Source organism: Neolamprologus multifasciatus, chromosome 10 (genome assembly GCF_963576455.1).
Source record: "Neolamprologus multifasciatus chromosome 10, fNeoMul1.2, whole genome shotgun sequence".
NCBI lineage: Eukaryota > Metazoa > Chordata > Actinopteri > Cichliformes > Cichlidae > Neolamprologus > Neolamprologus multifasciatus.
The window spans coordinates 223,186-241,401 of record NC_140448.1 but is presented as its reverse complement, the minus strand read 5'-3'; the positions used below and the strand labels follow the sequence as shown (position 1 = coordinate 241,401).

The 18,216-nt window shown below is 40.2% G+C and overlaps 1 protein-coding gene across 3 annotated transcripts in view; it reads right to left on the bottom strand.

The window, feature by feature from the left end:
• The window catches only part of alcama (activated leukocyte cell adhesion molecule a), a 334,175-nt gene extending 316,384 nt beyond the window's left edge, over positions 1-17,791 (bottom strand). For all 3 annotated transcript variants that reach the window (XR_014876328.1, XM_085173845.1, XM_085173846.1), the window contains exons 1-4: positions 17,553-17,791; positions 5,454-5,560; positions 4,316-4,535; positions 666-730 (exon numbers count right to left, since the gene is read on the bottom strand). Coding sequence is in view for 2 of the 3 variants with exons in the window: in XM_085173845.1 (XP_085029971.1) it covers positions 666-730; positions 4,316-4,535; positions 5,454-5,560; positions 17,553-17,610 (450 nt within the window). In the remaining variant the exon portion in view is untranslated. The remainder of the gene's footprint in view (positions 1-665; positions 731-4,315; positions 4,536-5,453; positions 5,561-17,552) is intronic.
• Between the last annotated feature and the right edge of the window lie 425 nt (positions 17,792-18,216).

Here is an 18,216-nt window from a genome sequence, read left to right as displayed (position 1 = left end):
ACGACAGCTATTGTTCAGGAGAATACGGCAGCCGCTTCCTGTGCAGTAACAGCGTGTATAAATACAAGTTTCTGTGATACATGGTTTTGCAGAGGTGAGCGGAGCAGGCACATTCTGGCCTAGAGATAACCAAAGAAGCAAGTCGCTTCAAATTGAAAAAATAAATCTTATGAAAAGTCTCTGTTGTAAAGACAGACAATGTAATTTTACACATACAATGTTACAATGATGCCACTGGTGACTGTATAATATGCTTTAGATGTTATAAAGCTTCGTTTCAGCCTAGTATAAACCACAAAGACTTGTATAAGCTGATACTATTTCATGTATAATGCTGAAGCAAGCTTTTTGTACTTTCACAAGTACAGTAAAAACCACATTGTGACAAAATTAGACATGGCCTTCAGAAGGAGCAGTCTAACAGTGACTGTCAACAACAAAACCTGCCTTCATTACAGTCACCTTAATGGCAAAACAGACATTGACTGATCTAATGAAAATGCTATAAGAACAAGGTCATGCTTTCTGCATTCTCCACCACTAAATCTCTCTCTCTCTCTCACCTAATACTGCATAACTAGATTTTGCAAACATTTCTGTATACACAATTCACGTTGCATCATGGAACAACCCGACACATCTGATGGACAAACACTGAGACTTACCGCTGTTAATTTGTCTTTCTGTAATAATTCACTTTTGTCCATAATCCGCACTGGTGATGGCTTCTCTGCAAACACAAAAGGACAAAATCAAGGTTTGGAATTAAATTCAATTTTTAGATTGCACCAAATTACAACAAAAGTTGCCGTAATATTGTAAAGTAAAGACCCTAAAATAATACAAAGAAACCCCAACAATGAGACGACCACTAATGAGCAAACACTTTGGTGACAACGGGAGGTAGTTTTTTAAATGCACCTTAGAACACACATGCATCAACACTACATATGAGCGGGCGGAGGGAGGTTTGGAGTCTTCACACACCCCCGTTCTCTGTTGCCTGGTGGGGTGGGGGGGCTGGGAGGAGGAGTTGGCCGTCCAATTGGGGTCTGGAATGTGGGGCCTCCCTGCTGCTGCGGAGTTGTGGCGGTCTGTTTCTCTCCAGCCTAGGGAAGATGGTAACACTACCTGGGTCTGGGTGCAGTTTGCCCATATAGGGGCAAGGGTACCAAGACCTAGGATATACAGTATGCTTGGGGAGTGTGATTGTGTGTACAGTGTCTATTTATGTCTGTCTTCATGTTGGGTGAGTGCTGAGTACTTGCATATGAGAGCATGAGGGTGGGAATGGATGTTTGTATCTGTGTGTGCCTGTTTGTCTGTGTCTACATGTCAGGTTGGGTATCAGACGCCACCTCTCTAGGGACATCTCAGGCCCTCCGAGGTATGGAGGCCTATCTCCCCCCACCACTCCCCCTGCCAGTGGCAGACGCCCTCAGACATCGGTACATTGGTGGTTCTTGGTGTCTGGGGATGGGCGCCCAGGTATGCACCGGCTCATTCCTGGGTGGCTGCTTGTCAGGGCCTGGAGCCTGGGGCTCGCAAGGGCCCCTTCGGGGGTGGGTTGCCCTCGGCCTCTGGGCCTGGGGCTCGGGCACTCTGGTACGTCACTGCAACCCCCCCTGGCTTCTGCTCCGCGGCTGCTGAGTGACCCCTCATTAGGGGCTCTCCTCCGCTCTTTTTGAGAGAGTGGCACGGTTGCCCTTCCGTTGGTCTTCCTTGGTCTCTTGTGCTCTGAGGGTCTCTGGATGTCTGGAGCCCGGATCTCCTCCATACCTGCTTCAGGAGGACGGGGTTATGGCACCCCACACCCTCTAGCAGATCATTACATGAAGGAACCTTTTGAATACAAGCACGCTCATGCTCACAGGTGTACACACGGGTGCTCAAAGACACAAACTACACCCTTTTTGGCTCCTACCTCAAAGCACACTGTGCACTGTCAATCTTACGTGCTGCACAATAATAGTCAATATTTAGTATTTACTTTTATATTCACATAGATTATTGCGATGATGTTATTTATTATATTGCTCTCTTTTTTTTTGCTTGTTTTCTCTTTTTTCTTTCTCAACAGGTGATCCAGGTGATTGATATATGTATTTTTTGTCTGTTTGTTTTGTTGTTTTTTGCCCTTTATCACCGTTCCTCTTCCCCACTGTTTTTCTTTCCCTACCTCTCTTTCTTTCTCCCTTTCCTTTCCCCCAGTCATGTCTGTCCCGTGTGTAGCAGGTGAAAATAAAATAAAATAAACAATAGAAACAAAGGTGAATCAAATAGACCAATACGGCAAGGCTGGGATGGTCCATTTAGTAAAGTAAATCCGTTGGGCATCTTCCTTGGCCTTTAGACAATTCTGATGGCAAAAAAACCAAATGGGACAGGCAGGAAAAGACAACGGGAGGTAAAAACTCCCTTTTAACAGGAAGAAACCTCTGGCAGAACCAGGCTCAGGGAGGGACGGCCATCTCCCATGATTAGTTGGGAGTGAGGGGAGGAGGACAGGACAAGAGACATGCTGTGGAAGAGGGCAAGAGAATAATGAAAACTCCTTAATTAAATGCAGAGTGGTGTTTAAACACATGATGCGTCCAAAGGAGTGAGAGGACAAAAAAGAAAGCCCAGTTTATCATGGGAAGCCCCAAGCAGCCAGGTCTATTGCAGCATTACTAAAGGAGGACTTGTTCCAGCCTAACTATGTGCTTTATCGCTGAATTAGGCCACTTATCCAGTAATTTTAAGCCTGATTTAAAAGGTAGAGAGGGTGTCTGTCTCATAAATCCAAGCTGGGAACTGATTCCCCAAAGAGGAGCCTGAAAGCTGAAGGCTCTGCCTCCCATTTCAGAACCACAAGTCTGACATTAATGGCCTGTATTTGTATAGCGCTTTTACTAGTCCTTAAGGACCCCAAAGCGCTTTACACAACCAGTCATCCACCCATTCACACACTGGTGATGGGGAAGCTACATTGTAGCCACAGCCACCCTGGGGTGCACTGACAGAGGCGAGGCCACCGGGCCCTCTGACCAAATTAGCAGTACAACAAGGCCCTGCAGATCTTGATTCAGTCTGTAGGTAATGTTTTGATCAGACGTAGGTAGCTAGGAGTATTTCAAAGGTGCAGAGCCTGGTCTCCAATTCAATTATCCTGGCCTCCAGAGATGTAAACAAGCTACATTTATTACAAGTATTATTATTACTAAAGGAGGCCGAGGAGTAGCTAAACATCTGACACACTGAGCAGGTGAACAGGCCATGCTACTAGCGAGTCGCTAAGCTAAGCTAGAGAATCTCTAAGTACACACTGAATGAATACTGTGAATATAACTAGCGAGTGAGTCAGCAGAAAATGTACTTTGGATAAAGCATGTGAAGATTACACTATGAAATAACATGCTACATACAAGTTTAAATTTAAATTGGCTACACAAAAATACTACTGTGCATTGTAACAGGAAGTGATACAATAACGCAGAGAGCCAACACCCACATATATTTTATATTATATCACATATAATAGAAAATATTATATAATTCAATTGCAATTTGCCTCCTGTTCCATCTTTATACCCCGTTTCACAGTTGAATTTGCAAAACCCATAAGCTGGTGATACATCACGACTTTTGGGAAGAGAAATCTTGATTCCAAACTGTATTTCCTTAAGCACATAAGCCACAAAAGTGCCAAATCCACAGTGGATAACACTTTTTAAACAGCTAATTTATAGCTGCTATATATTGAGTAAGCTTGACAAATATAATTGGTTTGGGTTAATTATTGAGTGCTAAAAATTAAATTAATTTCAGTTTTATTTATATAGTGCCAAATCACAACAGCAGTTGTGGTGCTTTTTATTGTAAGGTAAGCCCCTACAATAATGCAGAGAAAACAAGAACACCTGAAGAGTCACATGAATAAGCACATCGGCGAAGTGGGAAGGGAAAACTCCCTTTTAACAGCCAAACTTAATGCACACTTTACAATGACCTGTTCACTTTTGTAAAGGCAGACTACCTGGCTAGGTGTGTTTGTGTTGTCTGGGAGTGTAAACATAAAAAGACAAGACTTTCAGTTAGACTCTTTTTGCATAAATGACATTTGAAAGGAATGACATGAATTACCATGGATTTGACATGAATTAAAGTTGCAAAAAGATTAGAAATATTATTATGTCATACTTTTACAAAAAGCTCGCTTTGTTTTTTTTGGGGTTTTTTTTTTTTTTTTTTTTTTACAAAAATAAAGTTTAGACTGCCTTGGTGAATAATTAAGGGGGGGGGGGAGCAAATTCAGTATTGTAGTTAAGCTTACTGTAAACAACAACAGAGACGGGATACTCCATGAGGTTGGCATCTGACACCACCATGCAGGTGAAAGTCCTCTGGTCTTTGAGTGAGGCCTGGGTAATGAGCAGGCTGAAGTGCCTATTGATGCTGACCCGTTGAGCATAACCATCTGTGGCCTGAACTGTGGCCTGGTCACTGTGAGCCTGTTTGATTAACAGATCACCAGGTGTGCCATCATCTTTTTCCTAAAGTGTAAGGCAACAGAAGAATAAGACAAAGAAGACAGGGTTTGTCAAATCTGTACAAATCTTCATTCTTCAAGCATATTTATATAGACATGCACAAAAATAGAACAATTTTAAACAATGCATTTAAGCTTTCATTCAAGCATTCTCCAAGTAGAACGTACAAATGTATCACATATGTGCTAATTAGAATAGGTGTACACTGCTAACATAATGCAAAATTCAACAGGTCATCTTTGCCAGGTAATCTCTTTAATTACAGTGTGGATTAAGTGGAGCCATATTTATCTGATTTCTTTAAATAAGTCTTGAAGACACTAGCTGTAGATTTATGATGGACATAAGCCTAAAGTTTTGCCCTAGACAGGACACTCTCTCATAGTTTTATATTATTCATTCCCTGAAGCTGGGTATACACTGTGCAATTTGTGACACAACAACCGTGAAGAGTTGGATGGACATTGCTGCTCCATTGCAGCTGGCTGGTCAATGTTTTTCATTAGCAATTTAGCAAAGTTGATGGTGGTGGTGTGTGTTTGTGTGAGTGAAAGACAGAGAGGGAGAGAGAGAGACAGATTTTGTGTTATAAGCTTCATCTTATGGACGCACAAGCGTGAGCACTCAGGTCGTGTTATGAAGGAAGGAAGGCTCAGAGTTTAGTGAGTGGGTGTGCTGGGATGTGCTAAAAGGTGGGCCTTCACAACAGGTCGCATCAGCGCACCGGGCTGTATAGTGTGAGACCATGCATTGTGACCTACAAACTTCTAACCCCTGTGATTCAATCCTGCAGTTTGAGCAGAAGCTGCATAATGCGACTGAAAAAAATTGCACAGTGTATGCCCAGCTTTAGACTGCATGGTGATATTCACACAGCTGGCTGCTTACTTCACAAGTAACTCAATGTCAGTGTGTACTTACATATTTCCACTTGATGAACATCAGATCTTCCGGTGGTGGAGCTCCACCATTGCATGGCATAACAATGGTTTCTCCATACAAAGTAGTCAAGTTTGCTGTTCCCTTTACTGCATAACAAAAGAACACAAATTGTTAGAATAAATACATATATAAAGTGCTACCATCTGCCATTTAATTGAAAAAAAACCAAAAAAAAAACACGTTCTTAGGCTACGTCCACACGTACATGGGTATTTTTGAAAACGGAGATTTTCCGTTTTCGTTTTAAAAAATAATCTCGTCCACACGTAAACGCAGAAATGGTGGCGATATATTCCTAACCGTGTAGAAATGTTGGCCAATCAGAAGTCTAGAAGCCTCGGTGGGAAATAGTAAACAAGGATGGGGCATAGAAGCAGAACAGAGTCATATGTGTGGAGGGACAGTAACTGTGTGTGTATATGTAAGCATTTAAACACTGCAGAGAGTACAATTAACAGTAACAGTATTGTAGAAATTCATTTCACCGAAACAATAACGTGGCGCACAGTGTGACGTCAAAAAAGGCGCACACCTTTGACGCTGCGTTTTCTCCGTTTTTCTTGTCCACACGGAAATGCAAAAACTGAGTTTTCAAAAATATCCACCCTGGCCGGAGTTTTTAGAAATCTCCGTTTTCAGTGACCAAAAACGGCGTTTACGTGTGGACGAAAGGTGCAAACGCATAGAAAAATCTGCGTTTTCAAAAATACCCGGGTACGTGTGGACGTAGCCTCAGTAACATGTGTACAGCAACAGCTGGCATTTTGAGTACTGCTTGTTTGCACCCTGATTAGCCAAACCTGGGTACATGAACATATCCATGTAGCTCTTCTCCCCTGACTCAATCAATCCTTGTGTACATCAAACCCACTTCCAAGATGTTAAAAACTGCTGAGATCATAAGAAACCCAGCAACGACAAGAATCATTAATGTACCAGTGGGTCAGTGAGCAGCTCCTCCCAACTATAACTGTCTTAAAATGCCTGGGTGTTAATAAGTGAGTCAAACTATACCACAATATCCTGTCACTCCAAATGTGATGTGTGATACCACGTATCACAACGATCATGTGTAATGTCAAAGAAGTAAGAAAATTGGTGGAAAAAGATGGATGGACAGTTAAAACAATATTGCTTGTTTCCCTGTCCAGTTTCTTGTCACTGAATTCTGCATTTCTACAAAATATATATATTAACTGTTAAAAACAAAGCATGTTGAAAAACTGTGAGTACAAACACTCGAATATTACTGAGTGAAATTAGCCAAAAATATAGAAAGTGAGAATGGTAAGAGAAAGGCTAACAACAACATACAATGACACTTTTTATTTTTTATTATGATGAAAATGTTAATGTAGCCTTGGCTATTTGTTAAGGTTTGAAGTGACTTTGTGGAGTTATTGTTCAGAATTTCACCCTGCTGAGTAGCGAGTAAAAAAAAAACCAACAACTTTGTTTAGTATAGTTTCTGTGTAACTGTATAAGTGTGTTCTATAGATGTTGAATATAGCTTTGTTTAAAGTTATACTATATCTGTAAAATTTATTTTGGCTCTAAGCAAGTTGCTGTTTGAGTTCTTTATAAAGTGCAGATGTTGCCGATCCGTGGAACCAGCACCTCAATACGGAGATGTGAGATATAACGAAATATATCAGATGATGATATCAAAACATCTCTTTTTTATATTATACTCTATTTTGTGCTGTCGCAAAAGACACGGTTTACTGTAATATGTTTTCATTGCTTTAGATGACAGTTTGCAATAATCACCACGGTACAACAGAAGGACCAGGTAAAACAAATTGAGGAGCTCGTTCCTAAACGAGGGCCTACCTCTGTGGCGTGGACGTGATTCAGTTATGAAAAGTGTGACATGGAGGAGAAAACTGCACAAATTATACAAGAAAATGGTCCCCACCACAGACACAAACACAACAAACCTTCTTTACCACTTACGCAAGAATCACATTAAAGAGTACAGAGAGAGTTTATGAATTGGAGGCAAATATGAGCCAGGTCCTCATAATAAACCTCAGACTCAAACATTAGAACAGGCTTTTCCCTGTGGTACGGCATGTAATAAAGACTCAGAAAAATAATCATGTCTATTACAAGTTACATCTATAAATATATGGTTTCATGCAATGGCAAAAAAATTGACTCCAAGTGCACAAACACTTCACATAAGTTGATTTGCCTCATTTATATTATCATTTTATATGTAGACAACGCTGCAACAACAGTTTTGTGGACGAGCTGAACATCGCAATCCTATATTAGGTTAACCATGCACTTGAGAGACTGGACACTCTTGCAGTCGATGTTTGCAAGCCCCCATACAGGAGCAGTAATGATGGCTGGAGGCATCAGGGAAGCTTATGTGCGATTGTGTGAGTCATCCAGTGTGTGTCACTACTCGATAACATCATGTAAGTTCCATATTTGTTAATCTCATCTAAATGTAAAAAAAAAAAGAAACTTTTGATGTGGTAGTGATATAAACTATTCACTAAATTTGTAGGAATTGCACTATTGCACTTGGTCATATCGTGTAGTCCTACAAAACAGGAAGTGTAGATGGTCTCTCTGTTTAAAACGCGCAGTCCAATCCAGTCCAGGTGACTTGCCTTGTTTGTTGCCTCAATCCTCTGGTTGTCTACATTGATTAAAAAAAAAAAAAAAAAAATAGGAGCCCCAAGTAGTCTTGCACTTCAGGTATTTACAGCTCCAGTCACTACTGACACACTCCAGAGAATGTATGCAATACACTGAATACCAGATAAAGTTGTCACTGACAATGGGCCCAAGTTCTCAAATTAGGTTCGATCCGATTAGACTACGGCACATCTGCAATGAACAAAGCATTTGCTAGAAACTCTGACTACATCTTACACAACCACAGCAGAGTTGGTGATAGGAAGACATTGAAGGCATTGCAAATTTCTCTGATGCAAACTTGATATATAAGTGACTATGTTCAATCTAACTCTTGCAACTTCTAAATCTCAATACTCTTTAAGGTCTTGGACTTAGGGGTGAGCGATATATCGAATATACTGTATCACGAGTTTTTCCATATATGATGGCTAAAATGGCTTTACCATAACCATTGAGTATAAATTGCCATGTCAATATTAAGCTGTCTGCATGCAATTCACTGTGAGTGTCCTTTCTCCCAAACTCTGCGAATGCATCATTAATTTCCCCCTCCCAAATGGAACATTTTCTACCTGGTACACCGTGGTGAATTCTTGCTTCATGTCCTTTTTTGTTGCTGTGATTGTTTGCTGGTAAAGGTCTAGTGTTGACCACAGGAAGAAACATACTGTTGACAGTACAGTTGTTTGTAAAAACAAAACAAAACACTGAGGGATCAATTTGAATGACTGATTGGCTAAAAATAACATTTGTTTTTGGAGGTTATTTAAACATATTGTGATATATATCATGTATCGTGATGTAGGCAAAAAATATTGTGATATTAGATTTTCCTCATGTCGCCAACTTGGAATGTGAATACCACAGGCTGCAGTGTTCAGAGCAGCGTGAATCCAAGCCCAAGCCTTTGATTTCAAAATTAAAAACAAACAAAACACATTTCTATTCATCTGGAAGAAAAAAAAATACCATCCGTTTTATAAAAGAACTAATTTCCTTGCTTTTAAAAAACCTAAAATGTGACATATCCCTCTGTCTTTTGGAAGACCATATATAAAATCAAAGTTAAAATTATATAAACTTCTCTATCAACTTCATGCTGGCCCATGGTTAATCCTAGATGTGATGCCCTAGAGAAGCACAGAGGGATGGAAAGGCAAGTGCCCTTGGGAATTAAGGCTAATTAATTCTATATGGGAAAATGGCCTTGTGTAGACTCAGCAGACTGTTGAGGCACCAGCATGTCTGGAGAGAAACAGAATATCCTCTTGTTCAAAATGCCTTTCATTATTTACAATTCATGTAATTAGACAAAAAATAATGCCCAGTACAAGAACTTGTTTTCTGAGGTCCGAAACATGTCGAACAGGCAAGTAAACCAATTAAAAACTAAGACAATGTGACGTGCAGATGTCCTTCCTCCTTATACATGTTAGTGTGCTTATCACAAGGCACCAGTGGTGGACCTGGCAATCCTAGTTTTCTAAGCAATGCTGGGCAGTGAACACAGGGCCCACTAGAGGACTTTGGGTCTTCGGGCCACCATGATGAAGTCTTTGACTATTTGGTCAGTAACATTCACAACTGCTTCCTTTTTCTTCCCATGTCGACACTGAACTTTTTTCTTTTGTGGTTCCTAAATTATGGAGGAGTTCCAGCACATAATCTGGTCCCTTTAAACACCCCCACCCCACCCACCCACCGACCGACCAACATTAGTACCAGAGTTAGCTTCTAGTCAATGGTAATCGGTTTTCGGTGTTTTTTTTTTTTAATTGTCTTTTCTCCATGTTTTATTATTACATGGGATTTCATGTCTGAAAGGTGCAGCCTGAGATGTGGTCTAAAGGCTTCCCTCCAATGTTTTACCAATCGTGTTAACATTCTGTTTTTACCACATGCAATAAAAGTGTTTCCTGCCTGGGCCCAGCAGCATTTGCCTCTAAGTCAGAGAGACAGAGGTCCACATAAAACAAGTGGAAATTCTAACCGTCTGATAATAAATTGTGAAAACTTATAATTTGAGCATATTTGCCTATTCTTGTGAAAACAAAACAACAACAATAGCAACTTTCAAGGTAAACATCACATAGTACTTCACAACAAAATACACCAAAGTTAACCAAACACAAGGCCAAAAAGATTCATTTTTAGCTGTATTTTAAAAGTGACCACTGAGACCACATATTTCAGAGGTAGACCCTTCCAGAGTTGCACAAGCACTGTCTACTTTAGTTTTCAGCTTTGTATGATGCACAGCCAGCAGGCCTCAACTACATGGCCTCAGGGGCATGTTAGGGACATAAAGATTTCAAAGTTTATTGATGTAAGTTTGTGCTTATCCATGAAGAACTCTAAAAGCCATAATGTTGAAATGGACTCTAAATTTAATGGGGATCCAATGCAGGTGGGTCAGTAACAGCGTGACCTCAGTACTCGGAAGACTTTGTCAGCACCCTTGCAGCATCATTCTAAACAACTTACAGATGTTCCAAGGAGTTTTTACTTAGACAAGCGACCAGTGATTTAAGGTAATCTAAACATAATGAAATAAATGCATGCAGGGGTAGGCAACCTTTCTGATGATGCGTGGCATCTAAAATTTCCTCAGAAGTGAATGTGCCATATAATTGCATTAGAAATAAATCGAATAATGCTCTATATTAACAGTTACACACTACATAGAACAACTTTACAGAATTATATTTGTTCACAGATGTTGGCAGCTATCACCAAATAGTTATCAGCTATTTTGAAACAAAAAAAAGGACACTTTTTATCCATAACAAGAACTTGATTACAGCAAATGAACTGTACAACAGAAAATACAGATGCTATTTATGGTCTCCTCACAACAAGGATCAGAAAAATAAACTGGGCCAATATGGCATGTTTGTTAATATACACATGTTAATCTGATCGCTGGTCTCCCACTCGCAGAGACACAGGTCTCCGAGTGTCCAGCATTCAGACAGCTACCTGAGGACACTCATGTGAGAGAAAATCTGCTCACACAGATATGTAGAGCCAATGTTCTGTAGACAGTTAAACTTGTCAGGTAGTGATGTCCAGCAGGTGAAAATGCAGCTCCATGAACATGCACAGCTATGGATTCCAGCTGCATCTGTAGTTCTGCAAAATTTGACCCCCACAGACTAGAGCTTTTCAGTTCAATCAGCTGCATTTCAATGTCCTCTGTGTCCAGGCAGTTAATGCGAGACAAATCCAGCTGCTCATTAAAGCTTTCTGGTTTGATCAGAAAAGAAGACATTGGTCCATATACCTGAAAGTCCCGAAAACGCATTGTGAATTCTGTCGCGCGTCTACGGATGTATCCGTGTATTTCCACAGTGCTGATGCTGCGCTGAGCGGACAGCTCCTGAAGCATTTGAAGTGTCGGAATGTGGAAAATTCAACATCACTTGAAAAAACTGCCAGCTAGCAATGCCCCTCTCACTGGTAGGCTAAGTGATTTTTAGCCAATTACAAGTTGAATCTGGTAGTTGGGGTTGTTAGCTAAGATACTGTCATTAAGAAGCGGCACAGCTAATGAGTCTATGCGAGCTAATTTGCGATGTGCACCACTGGCCTGGTCATTTATTTATTTTTTCTTCTCAGATTAATTCACTGCGTGTCATGCCCTGGGACAAATAAATAAATAAAAAAATCCGTCCAGCCATTTTGACTAGAGACCAACCCACCAGGTATTATAGGACAAGCCATAAAGCCAAGGCAAGGCAAGTTTATTTATATAGCACAATTCAACAGACAGGTGATTCAATGTGCTTTACAGAGACATTAAAAAACAAAAACAAATAAAAAGCATGATTTAAAATGGGAAAAAAAAGAGTAAGTTTTGAAATTTAAGCTTAAAAGTAAAACAGTGTGGATTTGGTGCTTTATTCAAATGTAGCTGAGAAAAGGGGGGTCTTCAACCTGGATTTAAATAAACTGAACGTTTCAGCTGATCTGAGGCTTTCTGGGAGTTTGTTCCAGATATATGGAGCATAAAAGCTGAATGCAGCTTCTCCATGTCTGGTTCTGACTCTGGGAACTGATAAAAAACGGATCCAGATGACCTGAGGGATCTGGAAGGTTCATACTGGGTCACGAGGTCACTGATGTATTTTGGTCCTAAACCATTCAGAGCTTTATAGACCAGCATCAGAACTTTAAAGTCTATCCTCTGGTGGACAGGCAGCGAGTGTAAAGACCTCAGAGCTGTACTGATGTGGTCCACTTTTTTGGTCTTAGTGAGGACTCGAGCAGCAGAGTTCTGAATGAGCTGTAGTTGTCTGACTGATTTTTTAGATAGACCTGTAAAGATGCTGTTACAGTAATCAAGCCTAAAGATGAATGCATGGACTAGTTTTTCCAGGTCCTGTTGAGACATCAGATCTTTTATTCTTGAAATATTCTTGAGGTGATAGTAAGCTGACTTTGTTATTGTCCTAATGTGGTTTTTTTTGGTTTAAAGTTTAGGTCTGCGTCCATCACTACACCCAAATTTTTTCGCCTGGTTGGTGGTCATTAGGTGTATAGATTGAAGTTCTCTGGTGACCTGTAATCGTTTTCCTTTGGCTCCAAAGGAGTCAGTTTTGTTTTTGTTTAGCTGGAAAAAATTGTGACACAACCAGTCATTAATTTCCTCAATGTAATTACCAAGAGCCTGTAAAGGCCCTGGTCTCCTGGTGACATTGTGATATATATTTGTGTGTCATCTGCATAGCTGTGATAGTTTATTTTGTTGTTCTTTATAATCTGTGCCAGTGGGAGCATGTAGATGTTAAACAGAAGAGGTCCCAAGATGGAACCTTGGGGAACTCCACATGTGATACTTGTCTGCTCAGATGTGAAGTTACCTATTGATACAAAGTATTTCCTGTTTTTTAAGTATGTTATGAACCAGTTTAGTACAGTTCCTGAAAGACCTGCCCAGTTCTCCAGTCGTTTGAGTAATATGTTGTGGTCAAACTGTATCAAATGCTGCACTGAGATCCAGTAAAACTAAAACTAACATTTTTCCACTGTCTGTATTCAGACATATGTCATTAAACACTTTGATCAGAGCAGTTTCAGTGCTGTGGTTGAATGAAAATAGACGCTGTTGTGACAATGATGTACACTGTCTTGTTGGTATATGTATGATTTCTATACATTTTACGTCAGATAAAAACTTTGGTTGTAAGATTCAGATAATTATTTGTTAAATGCTAGACATTTTAAATGAGAATAAGAAAGAAAGAGTATTTCTGTGTGCCCCCTTTCCCTGTTAACGCCCTACCTGGCCCCCTGGCAAAACTTAGCTAGACCCGCCCCTGCACAGTTACCAGCTGTCAGCTACTTAGAAAAGAATCCTGGTGTTATTTCTCAGAAACAGTTTATAACTTCCCTCCATCACCTGTTCAGCTCTGATGATTCAGTAAGGACATCTCCTGGTTTCATCTTCATGTTTCCCTCTCACCAGATAACCAAACCGATATAATGACCAGCAGCTTTTACTGCTGTGGCTCCAGCAAACATCAGCTGATACTAGAAATTAATATTAAATAAATTCTAACAAAAGCTGATCAAGCTTACATCCACTGGTTTCCTCTTTCTGGCGCAAAGTGGGAGATAAACAAACAAGAGAGACGGGACTTGCGACAGAAAAGCTGATCATCTGATCATTGATCAGTTTCATGACTGAAGTGGCAACAGGAGAGGGAGGGGAAGAGAATAAGGGAAGAAAAGGCAGCTGACAGCGTAAAGACGCAGAATGACTCCAGCTTTGTGTCTTTTTCCATTCTAGATGAAGTACAGGACAAACTGCGTTCCTTCTCAGCTCAATACGAAATGCGTAATATTTTCTCTAAATGATGGATGTTTCTATCCCAAAGTTCCTAATGAAAGATTTAGCAAATGAGGCAACGTAACCAAGTGTTTTGATTGTGTTAGGTGCAAATTTGCCAGAGGCACAAACAAGGGTTCAGTTTTTTATACTTTTTGGTTTTGGAAAAAGATACCAGCCATCTAACTTTTAGAGTCTAATCACCTATTCAGGATAATTTCCTTTTTCAGCTTAGTAACATCCTAGGACTTAAAACAGATATAAACTGAAAGTCATCTGCATAGCAGTGATAAGAAATGTCCTTAAAGATGCTCAAAATTTGCTGAAGAGGGAACAGATAACAGAAACAGATACCCCAAACAGAACCTTGTGGCACACCATATATAAGAGAACTGGGAGAAGACCTGGACTTAGAAATAGCCTAAGCAGACCCAGATACACTCATCTAATATCTCAGCCTATTGAACAAAACATGATGGTCAACAGTATTAAAAGCAGAGGTAGCTTCTAAACTCAGCAAAACGGAACATTCTCCATTATCAGTTCACATCAAATGTCACTTAAGAGCTGTTTCAGTGGAATAAGCTCTACAAAAGCCAGATTGAAACTAATCAAGAATACTGTACTTGTCCAAGACAGCTATTAGCTGGTTAGCCACAACTTTTTCTAAGATCTTCACAATAAATGGTAACATTTAACTCTTATTTACTCACCGAAAGGCGCAAAGCCTTCATTTAACAAAGAAAGAGGCCTTTTCCACACAGCATGCAAATGTGACACCATGCTGGTTGAAAGCAAAACAAAATCTGCATAGCAGAAATGTAGTCACACATGTTTTTCAGGTTTGTCAGCATGTGACCTAAGCATCAAATGACAGCCTCTGTAGAATTAAAAACATCCTGTCTCATTCTCAATGGTGCTGAAAAACATTTATTACTTGTAGGCTGGACTACTGCAATTCATTATTATCAAGATGTCCTAAAAATTCCTTGAAAAGCCTTAAGTTGATCCAAAATGTGGTAGGAAGGCTCTTGGCAGGAGCTAGTTATCCAAAGCTTCCGGTTCGAAAAAACACGAATGATTTTGGTAGCTCCACTGAGGCATCGGGGATTTGCAAATGGAGCCAGGATTCAGTTACAATTAGTAGACAATAATCCACAGAGCACCCAGTGGTTTCACAATCGCAGGTGGGATACTTTGGGTCCTATCCAATATAAAGTTCAGGCTGAGGCCAATTTCTCTCAGTTCCTGCTGACTGAAAGTGATCAGTGTGTTGCACTAAAAAAGCATAAAAAATGCAAAAGCACAAAAGTGTGCATAGCAGCTGGGAGCGCTGTGCTGCAGATGCTGCTTATTTTTGGAGAAAAAAAAGGAGATGTGTGCAACTGAAAGAACACCATCCAGCAGTGAAACTTGGAGATACTTCAGTGCGTCCAGAACTGGGAATTTCATCAAAGTGAAGGAATTATGAAGAAAAAAAGATACTTGTGCAAAACTGGGTCTGGGTTGTCACTTTGTCTTCCAACACAACAATGACCCAAAACATATTTTGCTCCTAGTAAATAACTCCAGAAGACCAAAGTGAACAAAGTACTGTGTGTTCTGCACAAAGCTCTCACTTGAATCTGATTTAAAATCTGTGGTCTGACCTGAACAAGGTCAGACCACGGTCCGTACAACAAGACCATCAAATCTGGAGGAGATTGAGAGATTTGCCAATAAAAAAAGGGCTGGAACTGCCCAGGAGATGTGTGCGAGACTTGCTGAAAACAATAATCAATGATTACCTAGCAAAAATGAGACACAAATCCTTAATTATGTTAAAATTTGTAATAAACATCCATCCATCTTCATCCGCTTATTCGGGGCCGGGTTGCAGGGGCAGCAGCCTAAACAGCCACTTCTTCTAGCTTGTCCGAGGGAACACCAAGGCCAGCCGAGAGACATAATCCCTCCAGCGTGTCCTGGGTCTGCCCCAGACCTTCCTCCTGGTGGGACATGCCCGGAACACCTCACCAAAAGAGGCACCCAGGAGGCATCCTTATGAGATGGCCAAACCACCTCAACTGGCTCCTGTAATAAACATGATTCTGATAAAGCAAATAAACATTAGCAAGCTCCACATAGAAGAATTATCTACTCTACTCTCTAAGGATCTGTGTGCCATCACAGATAGGACAAAGTCTCTTTCTCCAAATCATGTCTTTAGTTCTAAGGGCTAAAAGACCTTAATATTCTGTGACATGGGACTAAAATTCACTGGTAATATGCCTAAAATATATACATGTGAAACACTAGAAGATTGTGTAAACACGTGGATGAGGTGTTTTTTTCCAAAAAGAGGAAAAAAAAAAAAAAAAACGTGGATGAGCATAGAGAGCATTTCTGTTTCACAACACTGAAAATCTGAGCAGCTTGACAGCGTTAGAGTCATCATATATCACATGTGACGCCTCATAGTGTACCACAGATGGTTTTACAAGCACAGAGGTGGCTTTTAGCTTTAAAAAGAAAGAGGTTCATGCTGCATGAGGCTTAGGATTACCGCCAGGAAGCAATGGTATATTACCATCCCTCGCTGGTATGGAGTATGGATCAAGATGTTATTTTAAAAAAACAACAACAAAACCCCACACACATATAAGGGCCCCAAAGGGCAACATTGATCTCTCTGTTCAACTATAGTAAGTGTAGGTTGTCAGTCTGCTGTCAGTACAACTGCGTTATCAATATCCTGGACGTCCAAGTCCATTCAGTTTGGATTTCTCCAGTTTCCTCTTTTCAGTGTGGGAGGAACTGGGTTTTTTTGGGGGTTTTTTTTTGTATATTAAAAGCTGCTACTCCCCCACTGGGATTTGGCCAAAAACAGTGTTTAACTTCTTGTTTAGTCACACTCACCTGTAATTGTCAAATGACTTTAAGCTAACGTCATTTCAAGATGGAAACTACCTAACACACCACAGGGCAGAAGTGATACCAGTGTATTACAACGCATCATATGAATAGTGTTCATGTGTGTTTAGCAGTGATCTCATTTATTTTCAGTTTCAGTTTCCCCGATTCTAATTTCAGCTACTGTTCATGCTCTATCGGTGAGTCACCGAGTCAGGTGCTTTTTCATTCTGCCGTGAAAATACACAGCAGAAAGTCCCCGGATATATATATATATATATATATATATATATATATATAACAAAAATTCAAGACCTCCCTGACTTACATGACAAAAGACATAAAAGTAAAAGTATTTCTGGCTTCTTCTTAACCTACTTGGGCATATCAAACAATACACAAACACACACAAAACAGGTTCCTTTGCTTTACCCACTTAACATAAAATAGTTCCCTTTTATTTTATTTTTAAAAAAAGGTAAAGTGGGAAGCCCAACGCTGAAAATCAGTCACGAGCATGTCTCGGTTTCCTCACCAGCTGGTGAGTTATTTGTATTTTACGCTAACTGGCATTTAGTTATAAGAAATATTAGTACTGCATTAGTCTGTATTGTATTTTTGTGCCAAATCAACATCAGCACTCTAACCTGTCTAACCATGCTAGGAGGCATTCCTACTACATTATGAGCGAAGCTTACCTTGAACCAGCGTCCCAGCGTTGACCACAAACAGCAAAAGTAAAGCGACAGTATCCATCGTTTTGAAAAAAAGAGAAAAAGATATGTAGCTTGTGGGGTTGGTGGATGACCAGCAAGACAAGTAATGACCAGTGGAAATCAAACCAAGGTTTACAAATATGGTCGGCAGATTTCTCACTGCTGTTCACAACAGTTTAAGAACAGCAGTGAGAGTGAAAAGTCCAGCGAAACGCGTTTTGAACTGGGAGGCCGGGCAGGTGGAATACGGAAAAGCTGACGAAAGGACAGGGGGAGGAGGAGGAGGAGAGTCTTAGGGGATTTTGCTTCTAGTGATGGGATTTCCGTCTCTTTTTAGAGAACCGGATCTTTCGGCTCGACTCACTAAAAAGAACCGGCTCTTTCGGCTCCGAACCGGCTCTTCAGGTTGTTTTGTTGCTTTAATTAATTTATTATTAACAGTAATATAAAATTACGCACAAAAGGAATTACTAATGTAAAAAAAAAGTGGTTTTATTTATATATGTTTATATATAAATATATCCGGTGGCCCCTAGAGACAAAACACGTACAAACTCCAAAACACATTTCTAGCGTTAACTGAACATCCAAAACAGAGCTACCTAGATCACTTAAATTACACAATTGAAAGCATATTCGTATTGTT